At 38.4% G+C, this 21,684-nt stretch overlaps 1 protein-coding gene across 2 annotated transcripts in view; it reads right to left on the reverse strand.

The window, feature by feature from the left end:
- Window positions 1-1,386: 1,386 nt before the first annotated feature.
- Window positions 1,387-21,684, reverse strand: part of LOC131684685 (nuclear protein localization protein 4 homolog) — an 87,074-nt gene continuing 66,776 nt past the window's right edge. Inside the window, exons 7-10 of one of the 2 annotated variants that reach the window (XM_058967772.1) lie at window positions 2,397-2,630; window positions 2,150-2,334; window positions 1,954-2,079; window positions 1,387-1,893 (exon numbers count right to left, since the gene is read on the reverse strand). In XM_058967772.1, the coding sequence (XP_058823755.1) occupies window positions 1,887-1,893; window positions 1,954-2,079; window positions 2,150-2,334; window positions 2,397-2,630 (552 nt within the window). In that variant the 3' untranslated portion in view covers window positions 1,387-1,886. Of the gene's footprint in view, window positions 1,894-1,949; window positions 2,080-2,149; window positions 2,335-2,396; window positions 2,631-21,684 lie in introns of those variants that run through there. The other variant, XM_058967773.1, reaches the window with a different exon arrangement.

Raw genomic sequence — 21,684 nt, forward strand, 5'->3', positions numbered from 1 at the left:
CTTCTGGCATTTCGACACCGTTAGTCTGTCATCTCATAGAATCGAAATCTCTGTAATCAAATCCGCCTTTTCCTTCGGAGGTCTGCGGGTACGAGTACCAACTATCAGAAGCGAAACAGACATTATATATCACTTTATACATATTCGTTAATCTAATAATCTACAAAGGCTGTGTGCCGATTTTTGTGCAGAAACGCTAATGATGTAACCATCAAGAATACGTCAGACAACCTTAATTGACCCCCGTCGACACCAGTTTTGCCTTACCATGGCGTATCGCGGGTGGCGTCGTAAAAGCAGCCGACTAGGGGGTGAGAACAGTTTGAAGCAACGTCTGATGTTGCTTCAAATGTATGTGACCCAAGACTGACTGGGATAGTTCCATCGAGCCTAGTTTGTATACCTACATAACTAGGCTCACTGTTCTTCATTCATCCACTTTTACCGACAAACAATTATACATATATTAAATAAATGAATACTCAAAGGTCTCGTTTCAGTGGTATTGGGTGTCTTTTGCACCCTTTGAAAACTTACGATCTGTATCAGTACCTTTTTACGCTTACTTCGGGTTGCAGTAATTCGTCGGATTGTTAGTGCGCAGACCGTCAACTTTCGGCAATTGCCTGCAGGAAAATCTTAAATTCCACGACAATTATAATCAAACAGTCAAATTTCCTTCTGTGTCTTCAAGCAATAATTTTCCGATCGCCTCGCATTTGCCATCGAACTCAGCATTCTCTTCGGAGCTGGTCACAAACCAAACATTTTTACGGAAAATAATATCAATTCTTGTTCATCTGTGCCGTGCTCTGGGAAGCTGAAAGGAAACGAAATATTATTATTATTGTGATATTTCCACTAGCTCACTACTGATTCTCAACCTATTTGATATACCTACATAATAAACACGTTAGAGAGCTTTGCACGACCCTTCTTAACAAAGGTGGTGATATGAAAACCGAATAGGAGTTGACAACAGCTTGAAGCAACATCTGATGCTATTCTAGATGTACATGATTCAAGATTATTTTGAATTCCCCATTTAGCCTTGCCTAAATTGTCTACTGTACCTAACTAACTCACTGTCGTCCACAAACCCACAACTATTTACATTAATTTTCCATTTTTCATCTGATCATGATCTTTTACTAACGATTAATTTTCGATTTTTGAACAAAACATATGGGCTATTTTCACAATATATTAAGTATGCAAGTCGACAAAATACATACAAAATATATAATCGGAGGTTACGGGTTAGTAGTAAAATGTGATTCAGCAAATTGTACTAGAAATGTGAATCGTACCACGTAGTTTTTCGGGTTTTTTTTATAAACGCCCTGGAGAAGAAGCGATCTGCTCATGGAAGGTTGAAAAACACTCTTTGTTTCAATCTGATTTTATTACCATTTAAAAATAAATATTGGCTTAAATGTTAGAATTCAATCGAGTTTACGCTCGTTATCTTCATCCATATCCACTTCGAATTTGATAACTTTGAATCACAAAAGTATTTTCATATTTTTGAACTACCAACGGATTATTTAATTAGCACAAAGGTTTGTTTTGGTTGCAATTGCCTTGAACCAGCTCAAATTGAATTGACCTTACTAAAATATGAAAATATTTTGTTTCCCATCAATATTCAGTTGAAACGAAAAAAGGTTTTAATAGAATAATTTCACCCATGCTACATCTATTTCTCGCACATTCCTATGTGGCTTTCAATGAGCGACTCTACCATTTCCTTTTGTGAAGATTACTCACAAATTTAAAACGTTTCAGTACATATTGGCAATATACAAATCTGAGATAGCCAAATTGATTATGCTGTTTACTAGATTTCATACGGCAGCCTTTAGTACGTGTCTATTATTAGTAGCTTAGACCCTGAAATGAAACAAAAAAAAAATGAATCCAATGGCGGTTCTTCGCTAGCGATAGTCTTACCTGGGAAGATTACAAATTTCACACGTCGGCAGTTCCCGACTGTTGATGAACGTACAATGAGAGCAAGTCCAGTTCTGTTCTGCTTCCCCGGCGGACACGAATTCAACGTCGTTGCTCATGCTGGAGCTAAAACAGAGAGATTAAATAAACATCAAGCTATGAAGGTACTTTTTAACTATCGAAATGCTAGACTCACTCGTCATGGTGTGAAGTGGCCGAGATCAATTGCTCCAACGTTCGCCACACTTCCTGATTTCTCCATTCGTTGGCTGCCGATTTATCTTTGTCACGAACCGCTTCCAATAGTGGACCCATCTGCGACTTCATTGGTAGCATGTCCATGCGGTACAGATACAGCAGCAGGTGGAAGTCCGACATTGTCTATATAATAAGAAAAAATAAAATTCACTGCTTTCGTAAATGTCAATTCGAATGACCCTTACTTCCAAAAAGTCCATTGACCGCGACCTGCCTAGGTAATCGCTCAGGGCTGCAAAGTCCTGAATGTGACCATCGATGAGCCGATTTTCAACCGGGAAGTACTGACTGACGTCCTTTCGCTCGTGAAATGTGTACAATGGGACCACGGGCGTCGAAGCGGGCACATCAACCAGTAGGTACTCCACCGGCAGTGGTCGTCCCAAGCGCTGAACTTCGTTGCCGTAGACATCTTTTTCCTGTTCGGTGAGTATAAGAGAGAGAGAGAGAGAGAGAGAGAGAGAGAGAGAGAGAGATCATAAAACATGAATAAGCATGTAACTAAAACGATAGTACAATATATAACAACGAAAACTTCAGGCATCACGTGTCTGTGCTTCACCGTGTTCTCTGATGGAATATGCCACCGGCATTTGCATATTCACATGCTTACGGATATCATCACAGTTCGCCAGGGAGCTAGACAAAACGCTCAGGTCTCACGATTAAACATTCATTAGAGTCTTAGTTCACTGGATGAATCAAACAGACCAGTCGCGTGACGATTGAAAGCATGCGCACCGTGTTGGAATCCGCATCAACTCTCGCGACTGATGATTGTTTATGTCCGATTCCCCGGCAAATTTTTGCTCTCAAAATTCATCCGGTGCTTTGGATGGATTTCAGAAAAAAAAAATATTGCGATGAGCATGAGCATGATGACAATAAGTGGTGCGGTGTCACAACTACAGCAAATCAATGTCAATGTTTGTACCATTTCAAGGTGATCTTTGCGTGAACAGGCGTATTCAGCAATTGATTCACTTGAATAAGCTATCATCTCGAACAAACACAATTAGACATCTGTGTGTGTGATGTTATTTTATTTCGCCTAAAAAATTAGGAATTAAGCGATCTTACGTTACCGAGTGGTTTGTTCTGCAACTCAGAGGGATTCGGCTTATATCGTATAAACTTACAGTTTTGGGATGCTTAAAGAGATGACAGACGATAGTTGAGAAAGAATAATCCGAAATTCTAAGAGCAGGCGATCCATAAATTCAAGATAGTTTGTTCGACTTTTGAGGGATGCCAGTATTGATATGTATTCATACGTTCATTGGGTGTATTATTAGGATTACTGCTGTGGTCCAATGGGTAGGATGAATAGAGGGAGTAAGATGAATTAAAGGATAGTTACCTTATCATTGCATACACTTGGGCAAAACTTATACTGCTTATAATCGTAAGTCAGTCCCATGTAGATAAGGAATCCCAGTGAACATGGGACTGACTTGCGATTATGGGCAGTAGAGTGTAGTGAAATTTATAAGAATTATTTTATGATAGAAAAGTGATAAAACTAAGTTATAAGATTATTATGTTAACATATGACGTGTATTATTCGCTTATCATATTATTAGGTATTGTATATGTCACTCGAAATTCACATAAAAGTAAGATAAATTATTTATATATGTATCAACAGGGCATTTCTTGCTGAACAACAAATGAATAAATTTAGCTGCTACTACCTGCTACTAACTAATTTTAAGGGGCTACAAACCGTAAAGTTAGCCCAAAACAACAAAAAACAGGCATACATCCTAAAAACGAAGAGATAGCAAGTTGGTCTATTCTGCAACAAGGTGTGTTTTGAAAGCATCTACAACTTTCTAGAACACAAAAACCTGTTTTAATCCACCTAGCGGTGCAATTGTGCCTTTCTCAATCATGAATACGAGAATTTTTTAGTTGCTTATATTTATTAAAAGCTATAAAAAAATGTATACATTACAATTTTATTATACATGACTTGACAACTATATACAAGAAAAGAAATCATTATTCGAGTTCTAAAATTTTGCAAAAGAAAACCTGTTTTAATCCACCTAGAGGTGCAATTGTGCCTTTCTCATTTCTCCAAACTATGATTTAATAGCTGGTTCGTACAATATAACATTATGGAAATGTCTTTCATTCTTATTACACTTGGTAAGTATATATAAGAGCACCTTTTTGCATTCATCGAGGTATCGGTTTGAATCGGAGTTTTCTATGTGATCGCACTCCACAACCCGTAACTCCGGAGCCGGAAGTCGGATGGAGACGAAATTTAATATCAGTTTCCGGGGACGCAACACCTTTCATTAGAGACTGTTGATCAAATCGATCTAGCCATTTTCGAGAACCCAATATAACCGTTATTCTGAATTTGGATGTTTCCGGATCCGTCGATGGTGGCCAGTGTGGCCAAAGAGACTTTGCATGATTGTTGGTGACCTAGATCTACAAATTCAACAGTTGTGTTTACATTTTGGAAAAAAATTCACCTTTTTACATTCATCGCAGAATTCGTTAGAATTGGGATTCGCTGCGTGATCGTACGTATCACCCTGTAATTTAGGAACCAGAACTCGGATCCACACAAAATTCAACAGCAGCTGATGGACCATTCATTTAAAATCAAGTTTGTCAAAATCGGTTCAGAAAATTCCGAGAAACCGATGTAGACAAATCAACAAATTTTGTTTTGTAGCCATACTCCTCAACTCGTAATCCGGAACAAGATGTCGGTTGAAAATGAAATTCAATAGCAACCTATGGGAATATGATACCTTTCATTTGAATCTTAGTTTGTAAAAATCGGTTCAGCCATCTCCGAGAAACCGATGTGGACATTTTGTTAACAAATCCGCACATCCACACACATACATACATACATACATACATACACACATGCATACACACATATATTTTGCGATCTCGGCGAACTGAGTCGAATGTTATATGAGAATATAAAATATATGAAAGTCGGTTTTTGGAGCAATTGCATAACCTTTCTATATGAGAAAGGTAGAAGAATAATATTTAATTAGCTTAATCAGCATGAGTTCAATGTTATCTTCATGTGAATATATTTTGAAATGTTGGTGGAATGGGTTTGAAAGTGGATGGAATGGGGGGTTAGTAAAGTGGGAGTGGAGGATGCGTCAGAAATCCTTCATCTTATTTCGGTATACGGGGTGGATGAAGGAAATGCGGGCGTGAGGGTGGTCCAAGGGGAGGGAGTGATGAAGGAGGGAGGTGTAAGGGCAAGGCAAGGGGGGGGGGGGTACGGCGACGCAATACTCAACTGCATATTTTGCCTTCCATTTGAGACTTGGTTTGAGAAAATCGGTTCAGTCATCACCGAAGAACCGATGTGACTTTAATTGTGGAATATGCCCGGAATTCCGGCCTTCCGGAAACGTTCATAGTGGACAATATAATCAAAGAATGTTTGATTGGCAATCAGTGATCTAGATCTGCGATTAGAAGTAATTTTGTGACCATTTCAATAGTTTTTAGCCTCTGAGGTATTACGATTGTACCGATTTATATGGGAAATTCAAGTGTATCCTTACTAACACCCCTGTAACTCCGAAAGCAAGAGTTAGAACCGAATTAAATTCAGCAGCAGTCAATGGTATTACTGTATCTTTCATTTGAAATCAAGTTTGTAAAAATCGGTAGAGAATTCGTTGGGGAATGGGTGTGACATTAGCTTAGGAACTTGGCGGGTTCCCCGGGGGCGTCATGAACCGTCATAGGTGGCCAATGTGGTCAAAGCTGCTTTGATTGATCATTAGTGATCCAGACCCGCAAACTAGAGTAATGTTACATCATATTTAATAGGTTTTACATCATTTGAACATCATGGTGGTACCAGTTTATATGGGAGTTTGCTGTGTGACCGCACTCTTCAACCCGTAACTCCGGAACCAGAAGTTATATCAACTAAAAATTCAATAGCAGCTTATGGGAGCGTTATACCTTTCAGATGAAACTAAGTTTGCGAAAATCGGTTCAGCCATCCCTGAGAAAATTGTGTGAGTTTAAATGACACACACACACATACACACACACATACATACACACACAGACATTTGCCGATCTCGACGAACTGAATCGAATGGTGTATGACACTCGGCCCTCCGGGCCTCGGTTAAAAAGTCGATTTCTACAGTGATTGCATAGCCTTTCTTTATATGAGAAAGGCAAAAATCAAGGAGTATATGAAAACAACTTATTTTCCATCAGCCTCATTTCGAGCCTTTCGCCGAATCTGCTCTTTCAAACGGACGGGGCTAGTCTACCTGTTCGCCTTTTTGTGCTTCGAGGCATGAACTGCCATCGTTGCAAATAACTGGGCCTACAGCGACTTATTGTAGAAACAAGGCACGCTGTGGAAAATGCGGAAAGAATCATGGAAGGTTTTCCTACTGTGGAGAGACTCCGCATGATCTCTCGACATATCCCGCATATAAATTATGTGGGAACAAAATGAAACATTCCTTTAAGGAACGCTCCGATAAGAAGTGCAAAAGAACGCAACGCCACAAACAACTAATTTCTACGTTTCCTTGTACACTAAAGAGCGAGAGTCTGACCATCCCATTGTGGATCTTCTAATGTGCCTATAAATTCCCGAAGGAAAATCAGTTTTCTCTTCTAAGCTTCCTCGTAAAGGCCTGACAGTGTCCCTTGAAGGGTGCTGTTACAAAGCTGAAGTAAGTGGTTTCTGGCCTCGGTAATTTTAAAAACTAGCAGGAATCTCCACATGGGACATCAAATACCCCAAATGTCCCTATTTGTCAGTCCCTACATTTTCCCCCAGGTTTTACACAATGCATTTGCTCTACGATTAAAGGTCAGACGAAACGAGTATCCGACGCGAACAACCGTGAACAGTCCCCTACTTCGTGGTGGGCAGAGATTGCTTAGAATTGTACGCGAAAGGGAGTTTTGCACGTCGCGAACAATTCTAAGTGCAAATGAAAAACTTTATGAAAGCTGCAATCCGCTATTATTGGCACTAGTCCGTCGACGGATTAATGGACGGATCATCAAAGAAACAATGTTTCGGCTGGAGGCTAGGGCCTACGTTGTGTATTCGATTCATCCTGTGATTGGAATACATGGAACGTTCGTCATATGATGACAGCTATGCATCGCTTTTATGCTAATTATTATGATAGTAGTGGTAAAAAGAGGCTGTGCAGCCAACATTCTTCCCACAAAATTGATGGTTTTATATTTACCTATCAACGACCATGTCCACATCGATACAGTTACAGGAGGCTCTCCGCTTGATGGAGCATGGAAATTTCGTGGAGCGATTGAAGTTTATGAATCCCAAACGTATCTTGGTCCAAGAGAATGGATGAGCGTCATGACTTCATTCGGGTGATATCTCGGGTCGGGCTCTGCGCTTGTGGTGGCGGTTATCGCGATATTAAACATGTTGTCTGGTCGTGCGCTAAGTATTCTAGTACCAGATCTCCGTTAAACGAATACTTTCCGCCTCGTACCAGTCCAGTCCGAGATGCTATACCACATTCGTTACTGATACTTTTTGCAACTAGCAGTTTTGGAAATTGAATTCTGAGATTATTATGACTTTCATTGGTTCAGTTTTCGATAAAAATACACTGAACAAAAAATTTAGTTTTGTCAATGAAAAGTTTTTTTCAAATAACTTTTTTTCCTTAAAAGTGCCTAACTTGAATTTTTGACGGTAGGTAGGGAACATAATTACCTATTTTGGAACAAAATTTTATCTAAATCAAAGGGGGTTTTTTGTGAATCGGCTTTACATTTTTAAAATCGATTTTTTTCAGTGTAGGTGTCGATGAAGAATTTTTTCAATATTTTTATACAAAAATTTGACTAATTTTGTAAAAATCAGTCCTACAACATTGTTTTGTAGGATTTGTCATTTTTAGACTATAGCCATTTGCAAAAAAATAGGTTTGACCCTTATCAAAAGACAGTCTGGATCATTTTTGGAAAAACAAAGTATGCAAAGTGGCTTTTTGTGACAAAGTTCTCATGTACAGAAAGTTTAATTAAAATCTGAGAAGGTACCGCCAACACTTAATCGAGTTGGCGCGAAATTCGTCTTTTCAAAGTCAAATTGTGAGGAAAATGCAGTTTAAGTTTTAAATTGGAAATATAGCATATTTGACAACACTGTAACCAAAAATTACTGTTTTGTCTAGATTCTCTGACTCATTTTCTTCAAAATGCATCGAACCGACTGTTTATAGACCAAATGAAGACAAAGAAATGAATAAAAATTAATAATTGATAATTTTTTTCTATGGAAAATTTTCCATGCACGATTATGACACGCCATACGAATTTTGTCATCAATACACACCTATGACACGTGTGAGTGCGACTTTTGTTTACATTTTCAGTAAAAACTCCCAATATAGTCAACCGATCTTCGTAATATTTGAGAGATTAATACATAATAGATAGAAACATCCATTGTCTTCTCTCAATTGTTTATACCATTTATAAGTTTTAATATATTCGATCTTAAACTTTAAAATTCGTTTTTTTCGATATGTGCTAAATGGCGCTTTTCATAAGATAGCACAACAGCGACGATATGTGGTTTGTTAAACGCTGGGGCGTGTCTAGTTTCATAATACGGTGGTGCTAATTGTCGTCATGTTGTCTCAGATGCACTATCACAACCATAAATTGCAAAATTTATTGAAAAGTAAATTTTAGGAATAAATCACTGATTTTCTCAGTTATTGATCTGAGGAGCTCTTCTTCTAGTAGCTGATGAAGTCCTCTCATGTGTGATGTTTATGTTTGTTTCGATCGAGAGACGAAAGTAGAATGATTCGTTTTACAAATGATGTTGGATATAGTTAGACGTTTTTCGGCGCAGCGGAATATATATTATTATTACGTTTACGTTTCAAGGATATTTTTTTCAATGAGATGAGACTTGGCCGCGAAAATTGCGGCGAGAATAGAAGCCCAGAGTAGAACGTTTATTTTCAGCTATGTAGAAAATTGAATGATATCTGCTAGATAAGTATTATGTAGATGGTGGAGAAATATCCCAATGATACTATATTTTGTAAATGACTATAGATAATATAGCTTCATTTAAAAGTTGCTTAAAAAGTAGTGCGAAATACACCCAGTGGCTAAAACAGCTCATTACCTTATTACCCCCTATAGTTGTGTATCGCGTCCGCTGTTAGCAACAGGAGGAGGCACAGGGGCACGTGCCTTCTTTATTCAACCGTAAAGTGCTCCAGTAGAAAAGCGTGTGTATACAATGCATGTTTGTCACTCTCCAAGAATGTCAAGAAATGTTTTTGCAAAATTCGACATTCCATTTTTCAAATGATCCAATATTTGATATATTTTGCCAAGAAGGCGTGCTCCCCCCTGTACGATCCGGTTGAAGCTGCCTATGATCACGTCTCACTGCGCGACTGAGCGATATTTGTATATATGTGGTTTATTTTTACAAATAAAGAAGCACGAATTAAACAAGTTTTTATTTGATTACGTTTGGTACCTTCGATACAACTTAGTTGCATCGAAGGTACCAACGCGGACGTAATCAAGCAGAGTTGCTACAATAAACCAACTAACAAAATTAGTTTCAATTACAATAATATCAATAAACTAAAATGTTCGCTTCAATTCGTTTGGAAATCAATTTTTGGTAGAAAAAAGGCCCGTCACGCGTCGAGAGACATCATCAGCAGTGTAGAAAAATGTTACGACAATGTCATGGGTAATTGCTAGTTTCACCTGCTCGTTTGTGCACTGCGTGCGTCTACTGTAGATGTACATGCATACGTATACGTACGTACATGCGGATGAAACGGTACAATGGGAAGGCCTTGCGCGGATGGACAGAACAGCGCAAAAAAGCTCACATTCATGGTGATTTGATATTTAATGGGATTCAGCCGAAAAAAAATGGATAAGCAGAAGAAGAAAAAGTTTACATGTACGAATAGGCAAACAAAAAATTGTTCTGACCTGTCGTCAATTAATTGTAGGTTGTGGCATCGAAAATCATTTGCTTATACCGGTGCTTACTTTTCGAGCAATGGGCATCTTCAATCTTCTTTTTCGACCGCAGAGATAAATTAATGAGTTGTATGCAAACAGATCACGGCACGCATTTTTCGCAGAGCTAACTATTTGGTGTTATTAAAAATCGAGCTATTCGTTAATTTCTCCTATAAAACACAATGAAACGAAAATTTTTCAAAGGAGCTGTACAGTTTGATTCTCGGAAGGACTCCCTATCGCAATCACTCAGTGTAATTGGCGACGAGGAAGGAAATATCACACAAACGAACCTAATACCGCAATACCGTGCCCTGCTCTAAATCCGGGCAGTGTTTTTGTCTTTCTAATATAAAGAAAGGCTTTGAATCACTCTAAAAATCGACTTTTCATTCGAGGTTCGGAGGGCCGACTGTTATATACTATTCGATTTAATTCGTCGAGATCGGAAAATATCTGTGTGTATGTGTATGTCATTCAAACTTATAAAATTTTCTCAGAGATAGACGAACCAATTTACACAAACTTAGTTTCAAATGAAAGGTAAAACGCTCCCATAAGTTGCTATTGAATTTTAAGTTGCTCCGACTTCCTAATCCGATGTTACGGGTTGAAGAGTGCAGTCATACAGCGAATTCACATATAAATTGGTACTATCATGATGTCCAAATGATGTAATACATTACTTTGATTTGAAGGTCTAGATCACTAATGAACAATCAAAGTAATTTTAACCACATTGGCCACCTAAGTCGATTCATGATACTCCCGGGGAACTCGCCAAGTTCCTAAGCTGATAACACATCAATTCCCCAGTGAATTCTTGACCGATTTTTACAAACTTGATTTCAAATGAAAGATACAGTAATCCCACTGACTACTGATGAATTTCAATTTTTGGTTACGGAGTTACAGGTTGGTTAGTAAGGTCACACTGGAATTTCTCATATAAACCATTACAATCGTAATACCTCGGAGGCTAAAAACCAAATTATTTCGAATCGCAGGTCTAGATCACTGCCAATCAAACTTTTCTTGAATATATTGTCCAATATCGAAAATTCAGGAACTCCCGGATTCTGGGCATATTCCACAATTAACGTCCCATCGGTACTTTGGTGATGACTGAATTGATTTTCTCAAACCATATAGAAGATGTAATAGACAGTTATGTGTTGCATCGCCCCTCCCACTTACCATTACACCTCCCCCTTGAACCATCACCACACCCGCATACCGAAATAAGATAAAGGATTTCTGACACATCCTCCACTCTCATTCACTCACTGAATAAAGTGCCATGAATTCTGGAACAATCACGTTTTTACGTTATGAACACATGACCATGAAAAACTCTCATGCGTGTTATATCCATGTTCAATTTCCCATCAGTAACGATGATATAACGCTTTTATTAGTGGAGACATTTGTTTTTGTTTTGTGAACTTCAGTCACAATAGTTCACAACCAAGAGTTGATTCCTGATTTTACAAACCAAGAGTTGATTCCTGATTTTATTCATAGATTTAGGAACATTATCCAGAATCTGACTATGCGACGTGAACTGATTCATGGTTTATTACATCATGAACAAGATCTGGTTTTCGTGGTTGTAAATTAGTTGACAAAATCAAAACGTGTTCTCGTGAAGCATTTTACGAAACTCGGAATATTATTTATATTTCCTAATATATTAGTCACGATTCAACATTATTGCTCGTGAAATAGTTCACAGAATTGATATTTTCATGTATTCGTGAACTAATTCATCATTCTTAGTACAATAGTAACGCATGATCATTCGGGCTCGTGAAATAGTTCACCGACTAATGATTTTTTCATGTATTCGTGAACTAGTTCATGATTTTTAATGACTAACGATTCGGAATTCTAAAATAGCTCACAAAATCATAAAATCTTATTCGTGTATTCGAGAACTGGTTCATGATTCCTAGCATATTAGTCACCACTCACCATTCGTGCTCGTGAAATATATCACGAGCTCATGCACCATGTGAACCGGTTCATGATCTGTAGTACATGATTCACGATCTATCATGTGTGTTTGTGATAATCATTTTTAATATCATGCAATTCTTCACAAGGTCATGGAATTTTCATGTGAACTACTTCTTAAAATTTGGGTTTTTCATGAAATATCGTATAGTATGTATAGCTGCTAGTGATTAGTAGTACTATTAGCAGATAAAAGAAGAACAATTAGAACCTCGAACATTTGACAAGGTTCAATGTGATATATGGACACAAAACGAAAACTGCACAGAGCACCAAAATACATTAGAGTGCCACAAATCGTGTTCGTGATATACTGCCGTTATAAGCATATTTGTCCCATGTTCTATGGGATTCCCTATATACATGGGACAATTATGCGTAGAACGGCAGTATAGTTCACAAAAAAGATACGGCGAATTAGTCTTTTTTTCGAGAGTTGTCCTACCTGAGCTGTAGAGCTAGGTTCTCGGAAGGGCTCCCCGTCAGAATCACATACTACAATTTGCAGACGAGACAGGCAATGTCGCCCACTAAAACACTGCATTAGGCCAATTGTAGCGGGCCGTGGTTCTGAATGTGATATTCATTGTACGGTTCAGGTATGATCGGGCGTAGGGACTCGCGATCGCGCGTATCATCGCGAAGAGCTCGAGCATTTGTACGTTAACGTGTTCGATCGCGTGTGCGTTTGTATGTCGCGTGTGCTAACGTATATGTAACTTCGCGTGTATGAATTCCATTCTATAACCGTGTGCCTTTCGCATATTCGCGTGTGTTCTTGGATAATCGCGCGCGGACCGTGAATCTAATACTTTATTTTTTGGTGTACTGCTAAGATGCTAAAAGAGTGCTAACGTGTTTGTCACGTGTGCTCGCGTTCATGTGAATTTGCGTGTACAAGACTGGATTTTGTAACCGTGTGGCATTTCCTAAATACGCGTGCGTTCTTGAATGGTCACGCGGACCTTCATTCTGATAATTAGTTTTTGGTATACAATTCACATTCTGACAGGGAGTAAGTTACCCCATATCACTAGAGTCCTCGGTCATGTCGCCATGTAACGTGGTGTCCAGTGGATATGAGAGCTTTCTTTTTTTAAATTGATCTAATTGAAGGCATGCACCTAGTCTGCTGATATCAAGGATAGAAACATCCGGAAGTGACCGATTTATGATCGTGCGAGTACGGGAGTTTTTAGGTTCACGCTTGAGACCGCGTTTTAAAATTTATAGGAGCTGAGACATTCACTTTATCACCGGGATGTTATCATGTTTACGAGACCGCGGATGTAGGTGACGGGGATGGTCGCGAAGGGCTCAAGCATTTGTATATTAACGTGTTTGTCACGTGTATGTGACTTCGCGTGTATAATTTTGATTTTATAACGATGTAGCGTGTATTCTTGATTGATCGCGCGCGGACCGTGAATCTGATGCTTAATTTTTAGTGTATGGTACAGATGGTAGTCCGTTTCCTTATGGGTAAACTTGAGTTCCTGGTCATGTCACCATGGAACATGTTGTTTAGTGAATATGAGCGTCACTTTTTTGATTGGTTCAACTGAAGGCATTAGTCCAGACTGGTAAAACTTTCGGACGTGACCGTTTCATGATCGCGCGAGTGGTGGGTTAATGTTTGAGACCGTGTTTGGAAGTTTAAAGATGCTACGTTTACTTAACTACCGGGGTGTTTTCATGTAGGCGAAATCGCGGGCGCAAGTATATGTGGATTACTGCAACTGCATGGTCGCGCCCGTGGCCAGGCCTGTGTTATCGCGAAGGCCACGAACGTTTGTACCTGCATGAGTATAGATAGCGTATAGTAGAGATATCATATACGTCAGTTCTGCATCCATTCCCTGACACAACTGTCACAAATACTCAGACGAATACATACATAGATACACATACGACTAGCACATAACAGTTGTACACTAGTACGAAAAACTACGATTATCACAAAGCTACGCTTAATAGGTTTCTACTTATTCTACTTTATTAAATTAATTTAATTATTAAATTAATTTAATTAGTATATGCACGATGACGAAGTCGACCGATAAATGGACACACAATGACTCCCTCCGTGAGCCCCGTCCACGAATACCACCAATAGAACAATATTTGTAAACATGGCACACAGCAAAAGTCAATCTACGTCGATCCGCCAGTCGGCCACCCCACCGCGCATAGACCAGTGGTTTAGCGTTGGTATGCGCAGGTACAGAGTATGAAAAGACATATAACATAAAAAAGGCGCATAAGCCCTCTCGGTCTCCTCGATGCACCACTATCGAGGCGTAATGCAATACCTATCTTAAAGCAATTGATGCTTGATGATGTTTGCAATACCGTCAAACACCTAAACCTTGGGGAGGGTAAAAAAAGATACCGCGAATCAGTCACACTTTTATGATCCAGTTCATATTGTCATGTTACTCCAGACAAAATATTTGATGGCAATTAAAAATATCATATCACGATAAAACGAAGAGAAATTACGAATAACTGCTGATATCATGAACATTATTATTCCACGTGTCGATAATCGTGACAAAGATCTTGAAATCGTTAAATATCGTTTAAATGTCGGTGATTTAATTGATATCGTTTACACAAACCAGTGTATCCCCAGATTATGACCAAGAAGCATAACGAGCACCAAGCATGTCCAGGGAACAAACATAGTAACTCAGCCAAACATTGGAATGTAATGCCAGGTATATTTTTGGTGCGCATTAGTTGTTTGAAAAAATAAATAGTTTTAAAAAAGAGATTTATTGACCATAATTTCAGGAACGTTTGGTCACGATTTTCGTAAATTGTTTAGTTAACGAAATCTTGATTTCGAAAATCAAACCATTTCTTAAAGAAATTATAATAAAGAACGCTAACTAACGTTTAACACGGATGGCCCTGCCTTTTGTATGGTTTCTAATTATATACTTGTTATGTACTTAAGTATTATACTCATACAATTTAAGGGGTTACACCACTGTAGAGAACGAAAAAATAGGCATATGGCGGGAATTTTTCTTGACGCAATAAGGAGGTGAAAGGAGATCTTGTTAAGTGCGCTTTAAAACATAAGTAACACGGCTGTGCAGCTTTTTTCCCCATGCGCGCTTTATTGGAAGGGATCCACAGTCGGAAATATATCTCTAGTAATTTTTGACCTAGAGCAAATAACTTAAGTTTATTGATTCCTTATGTCAATATCAAGCGACGTAGGTAGAATCTTTTTTTCGATATTTTGAGTCAAAAAACGTCGAAAATGTCATAAAAATCGACACAAAATTGTTAATTAAAAAAAAATATTAAGCAATAAAAAATAAAATCCTACGTACGTCGCTGGATAAATCAATTTCGAATATACTGTGAAAATTTCAAAGCGATCAAAAATCATTTGTTCGAGTCCGTTTCCGGCTAACTCAAAAAAGTGATTTTTTAAGTTTTTCAAGAGTTGTCCAACTGGAGTTGTAGAGCTATGTTCTCGGAAGGGCTCTCCGTCAGAATCACACACTACAATTGCAGACGAGACTGGCAATAGTGCCCACTAAAACACTGCTTTAGGCCAATTGCAGCGGGCCGTGATTCTGAATGTGATATTTATTGTACACTAAGGCAAAATGCATAGCGAAATTCATAAGATTCATCTTATGATGACTAGAAAAGTAACAAAACTATGTTTTCATAAGATTAATATGAAAAACATACGACTTGTATGATTGCCTTAACATTTTACAAGTTATTGCATATGCCAGTCGTTCGAGTTTCATACAAGCATCTTATGATTCTCATAAACATAAGAGAAATGTATAATATTGTCTTATGATAATTCAAAGATGTCTTATGGAACATGCAATCATAGCAAACCGATTTGACCAAATAAATGCCGTTTCATAAGATAATCTTATGATTTACATACGTGCTACTTGTGGTTAAAAATTATACGATATTCCTATGAAATTCGCTGTATTTTTTGCCTGAGTGTACGGTTCAGGTATGTGCGGGCGTAGGGACTTCGCGATCGCGTGATAGTGCGAAGGGCTCGAGCATTTGTACGTTAACGTGTTCGATCGCGTGTTCGTTTGTATGTCGCGTGTGCTAACGTGTATGTAAGTTTGCGTGTATACATTATTTATTTAAACCGTTTGCCTTTCGCATCTTCGCGTGTGTTCTAGAATGATCGCGCGCGGATCGTGAATCTGATACTTAATTTTTCGTGTACGGTTCAGATTCTAGAACAAAGTGGATTCTTTCATATCACTAGAGTTCCCAGTCATGTCGCCATGGAACTTGTTGTCTAGTGGATATAAAGTTTATTTTTTGTTTGGTATAACTGAATGTATGGACCTAAGTTGCTAGAATGAAGGGTAAAGATTTCCGGACGTGACCGATTCATGACCGCGCGCGTTTGCAGGTTCGCGTTTGAGACCGCGTTTGTAACTTCGTAAGCACTAAAACGTTCACATTGTTACCGGAGTGTTATAAAGTTTGCGCGATCGCGAACGTAGTTGTGCGTAGGTGATCGCGAAGAGCTTAAGCCTTCATATGTTGACGTGTTTGTCGCGTGTATGTAACTTCGCGTGAATAAATTTAATTTTGTAACCCTGTGGTTATTCACATATTCGCGTGTATTTTTGAATGGCCACGCGGACCGTTATTCTGATATTTAGTTTTCGGTGTACGGATCACATTCTGATAGGGAGTGAGTTACTCCATAGCACTAAGGTTCCAGGTCTTGTCGCTATGGAACGTGTTGTCCAGTGCATATGAGAGCTTTCTTTTTTTAATTGGTCCAATTGAAGGCATGGACCTAGACTTCTGGAATCGAGGATAGACTTCCGGACGTAACCTATTCATGATCGCGTGAGTGCGGGGGACTGTAGGTTCACGCTTGAGACCGCGTTTGAATGTTTATAAGTGCAGAGACGTTCATATTATTACTGGGATGTTATCATGTCTGCGAGAGTGCGGGAGAAGGTTGCGTGGATGATCGCGAAGGGCTCAAGAATTTGTATGTGTGTATAAATTCGATTTTTATGTCGCCATGGAACGTGTAGTTTAGTGGACATGAGCATCACCTTTTTGATTGGTTCACCTGAAGGCATTGGACTTATGCTGCTAGGGCCGAGAATAGGGGTTACCGGACGAAACCGATTCATGATCGCGCGAACACAGGCATTGGGAGGTTCACTCTTGAGACCGCGTTTATGAATTTATAAATGCTAAACCATTCACTTAGTCACCGGGGTGTTATTCTGTTTGCGGGATCGTGCGTGCGGTTGATCGCGAAGGACTCGACCGATTGCATGTTGACGTTTTTGTCGCGTGTGCTAGTGTGTAACTTAACGTGGACACATTATTTTTTATAAGCGTGTGGTCATTCGCATGTTCTTCAATGATCGCGTGTGGAAGTCTTGTCTAGTTTTTTTTTTGTTCAACTGAATGCATGAGTTTGGGCTGCTAGGATCAAAGGCAGAGACTTCCGGACGTGACCGATTAGTGATTGCGCGAACTGTGGGTTGATGCTTGAGACCGCGTTAGAAATTTTTAGGTACAAACGTTCACTTAATTACCGGAGTATTTGAATCTTGGCGAGATCGCGGGCGTTCGCATTTGTGACCAGGTTTGTGTTATCGCGAAGTAATAAAACTAATAAATAAAAAATCGATTTTTTTTAAATTCTACAGTAGTGTAACCCCTTAAAAAGAAAGAATTAAAATTGTGCCACAATCAATTGTGGCAGCTTTTCTTTCTATTTCGTTCTATTTGTTGAGCTAGTTTCTCGGAAGGGCTCCCTGTCAGAATTACTCACTACAATTGCAGACGAGACGGGAAATCCCACCCACTGAAACACTGCTTAAGGCCAATTGCAGCGGGCCATGATTCTGAATGTGATATTCATTGTACGGTTTAGATATGTGCGGGTGTAGAGACTTTGCGATCGCGTGTATCATCGCGAAGGCTTCAGCGTTTGTACGTTAACGTGTTCGATCGCGTGTGCTAACGTGTATGTAACTTCGCGTGTATAAATTCAATTTTATAACCGTGTGCCCTTTCGCATATTCGCCTGTGTTGATGGATGATCACGAGCGGACCGTGAATCTGGTGCTTAATTTTCAATGTGCGGTTCAGGTACTAAAAGAGAGTTCTCCCACATCACCAATGTTCTGATTTTGTGCTTGGCTTTATATTTTACAAGCTAGATATATTAAGGCGAAGGGTACTTTTTCCGACGTCTGGGGGCATGATAGGTCACTTTATTCGAGGTTAAGCAAAACGATGTGCAAGCCTAGAAAATCAGCAGTTCTACTTTTATTTGAAGAGGATAAATACTGCAGATATTCAAAAAAAATAGATTCGGCTGTTGTTTGCTTTTTTTTGAGCTGAAGCTGCTTGCTCAGTTCGTAAAGACTCCAGCATCACTCAATCAGTGAGAAGTGCAGCTTTGCGTCGCTCTCGGCCTCGATTCGATGGTTTGCGCAGTGGGTAATGGCTAAAAGTCTTCAATTGACATTAATTCCTTTAGACTTTACATTAATAGTAGTGATTTATAGTGCCCCCAAGCAGCTGACCTATTGTGCCCCAAGCGTAGGTTTCATGTTGATGCCCGTATTTTTTTTCAAAGCAAAAAATATCGAAAAACCAACACGGTACTCGTGTTCAGTACGCCGTTCTGAAAATCTAGCGAAATCGTCTTAGCGCACAGTGGTCCAGAATGCAAATTTAGCAGGAATTTTGAGATTTTACTAAAACTAAACAACTTAGCCTTATTAGGTCTTTGGAGAAGTTTTCGTAGTTTCTGAGTCCCCTCTTTTTGTTAAAACAACAGTTAGGGTGGTTCTAATTTTACCAAGATCAAAAAATTTAATTTTTAATCATTCTAGCTAGAGCCAAACGACCTTCAGCGAAGTTGTAGAACGACAAATTTTGGAAAAATTTGCTGAAGACATGTAAGCTCTATCTGTCATACTTTTTATTTTGCAATAAATTTAAAGTCAGAGCGGTCGTCAAACGGTGGGATAACAAAATTCTCACAAGTTTCCTATCTCATTCCTCCACGCGAGTCTAAGTCTATTGATGACATTTGGTCCTTAGACCGGCGACGACTGGGTGCTATCAGCCTTCTGCCGATAGTAGCAGAATGAGAGGGTGCGAACAGATCTAGTCGAGAAAACATTGCCGTAAAAATGAATAGTTGATCGGAAATTATCCCCAATACGACTAATCTGACTAGTATCTATGATCACGGGTCAATACGTATTGAAAATTCGCCGCGTCTGTTTTTATGAACCTAATTTCAAGCTCCGTTATTGCTAACAAGCCCGTGCATCAGGTTAACAGTCCTTTATATTTCCCTTCAGTGTTCGTTATTATCGCTCGTATACTTGTATTCCACAAACAATCCGATATGGAAAATAAGCAATACTTTCCTTGATTTATAACATCTCGCGCTATATTTGCCCATACAATGTGTTATCACTCGGTAGTTTTCAAGCCAATAAATATATCGTAGAGAAGAAGTAGCGAATTCTGTCTAAATACTGTTGCAATACATAGTGATCCGGCCCATTACGCAGATAAGATTAGCTTTTCTAGGCAATACTCCCACGGTCGGCTGTGTTGAGTTCAAATTGCTTTTGTTAGGGAACATAGTATACTCTCGGTAGCCGGCTGTCCAGAGTTTAAAAAGAACCAAAAACTAAACAAGATCTTCTCTTTTTCGAGTGATCGTGCACTCGAAGACTAACTAAACAACTACCTAATAAAATATGGTTTACAGGTCGCATCGCTTGCTTGGAGCGAATCCTAGACCTGATACCCTTCCAAACTACCAACTCCGCGACACCTATGGAAGAGTCTGATGAATCGTCGTCCTTACGTTAAGTAGGTGGAGCATCAACACTTCCTGTCTACCTTATCCTTTATCCTTCGCCGTGAACGATGGAGATGGGGGCGGCCGGCAATGATGGCTATCATGCTGTTGAGGTTTTAATATGGGTCGGATTGGTATGAATTCCTTCTTACCATTTCCTATGCAACTCTTATTAGATAATCAGCAGTCAAACATGATGAAGTCAGTGTGAAATCCGCCAAAATCATCGTTACAACGCAACGCAACAATAAATTTAAAGTCAGAGCTTAGGATGTTTCTTCGAAATACAGTTTTATTCCAATAACTTTTGCTGTATTCATTAAAAACTGAAGTAGTCTTCAGACAACTTTAAGATTGTTTCAAGGCGAATAATTGGTTTCATGGCTATATATATCTAGCTATTTGCGTTGAAAAGTTATGAGCAGTTTTTCGCCAAAAATGGGGTTGTTTTGAATAACAATATCACTCATTTGGGGCAAATAAAATATAATTCTTTTTGAACTATAAGTAAGGTCATGATTAGAGTTATAATTGAGCAAAAAATGGAGAACACGATATTTTTTAAAATTTCATAAAATTGATTTAAAAAAATCTATTTTTGAAATATTAAGTGCTTATATCTTCTGAACAATAAAAGCTAGAGTTTTGATGTATTAGAAGAAAATGTTCGTCTTCAAAAACTCTGAAAAAACATCTGAAGGATAGGTTGTAAAAAATGAAAACTGAAAAAGTTATATTAAAAATTTGGTTTTTCATGAATTGACTCTTTGTAATATGTTTAAATTAGTTTCACGGTGATATTGTTCACCGTGAAAGTAATTTAAACATATTAATGTAGTATCGTTTTCATGATAAAATATTGCACTTTACAATACTTTTCTATTATTTTAAATAGTGGGTAGGGTGGTTCTAAATTTTTTAAAATCATAAAATAACTTTTTAATGGTTCGAGATAGAGTTTCGCTGTTTTCCACAAAATTGAAGATAATGAAATTTTGAAAAACTTTGTCGAAGACTTATTTTTAAAGTTTGAATTTTCAATTTACTACTTTAAAAATGTTTCAAGGATTTTTAATCATGTGTGAAATAAAATAAGATGAAAGAAAAAAATAAGAAAAATCAATTTTAATCATATGTTTATCAAATTCAGTCTTCGCACAGTGATCACCTTCCATACAAAGTCGGTCAAAACCTCAAATGGGATCCGAATTTGATGAAAACTTCACATTTTACGTCGCTGAATTCATATTTGGTGTTAATTTTTTATTTCTTTCTCCTCAAAATTTTGGCACCTAGGGTGGTTTGAAAATTCAACATTTACGAATATAAGTGCACTATATCTGAAAATTCATTTTCAAAAAACTTCGTTTAGTGAATTTTCAGCAGAATACACATTTTTTCACTTGTTGATAATGTTAAGAGACATTTATAAATTATATTGCGAACCCTGAGTAATCAAACACTACCGAGCGTTTCCTTCAGACATATCATGAAAAATCACCTTTTTTCATATCTCGGGGCAGAAAGACATT

This window comes from Topomyia yanbarensis, chromosome 2, assembly GCF_030247195.1.
Source record: "Topomyia yanbarensis strain Yona2022 chromosome 2, ASM3024719v1, whole genome shotgun sequence".
NCBI lineage: Eukaryota > Metazoa > Arthropoda > Insecta > Diptera > Culicidae > Topomyia > Topomyia yanbarensis.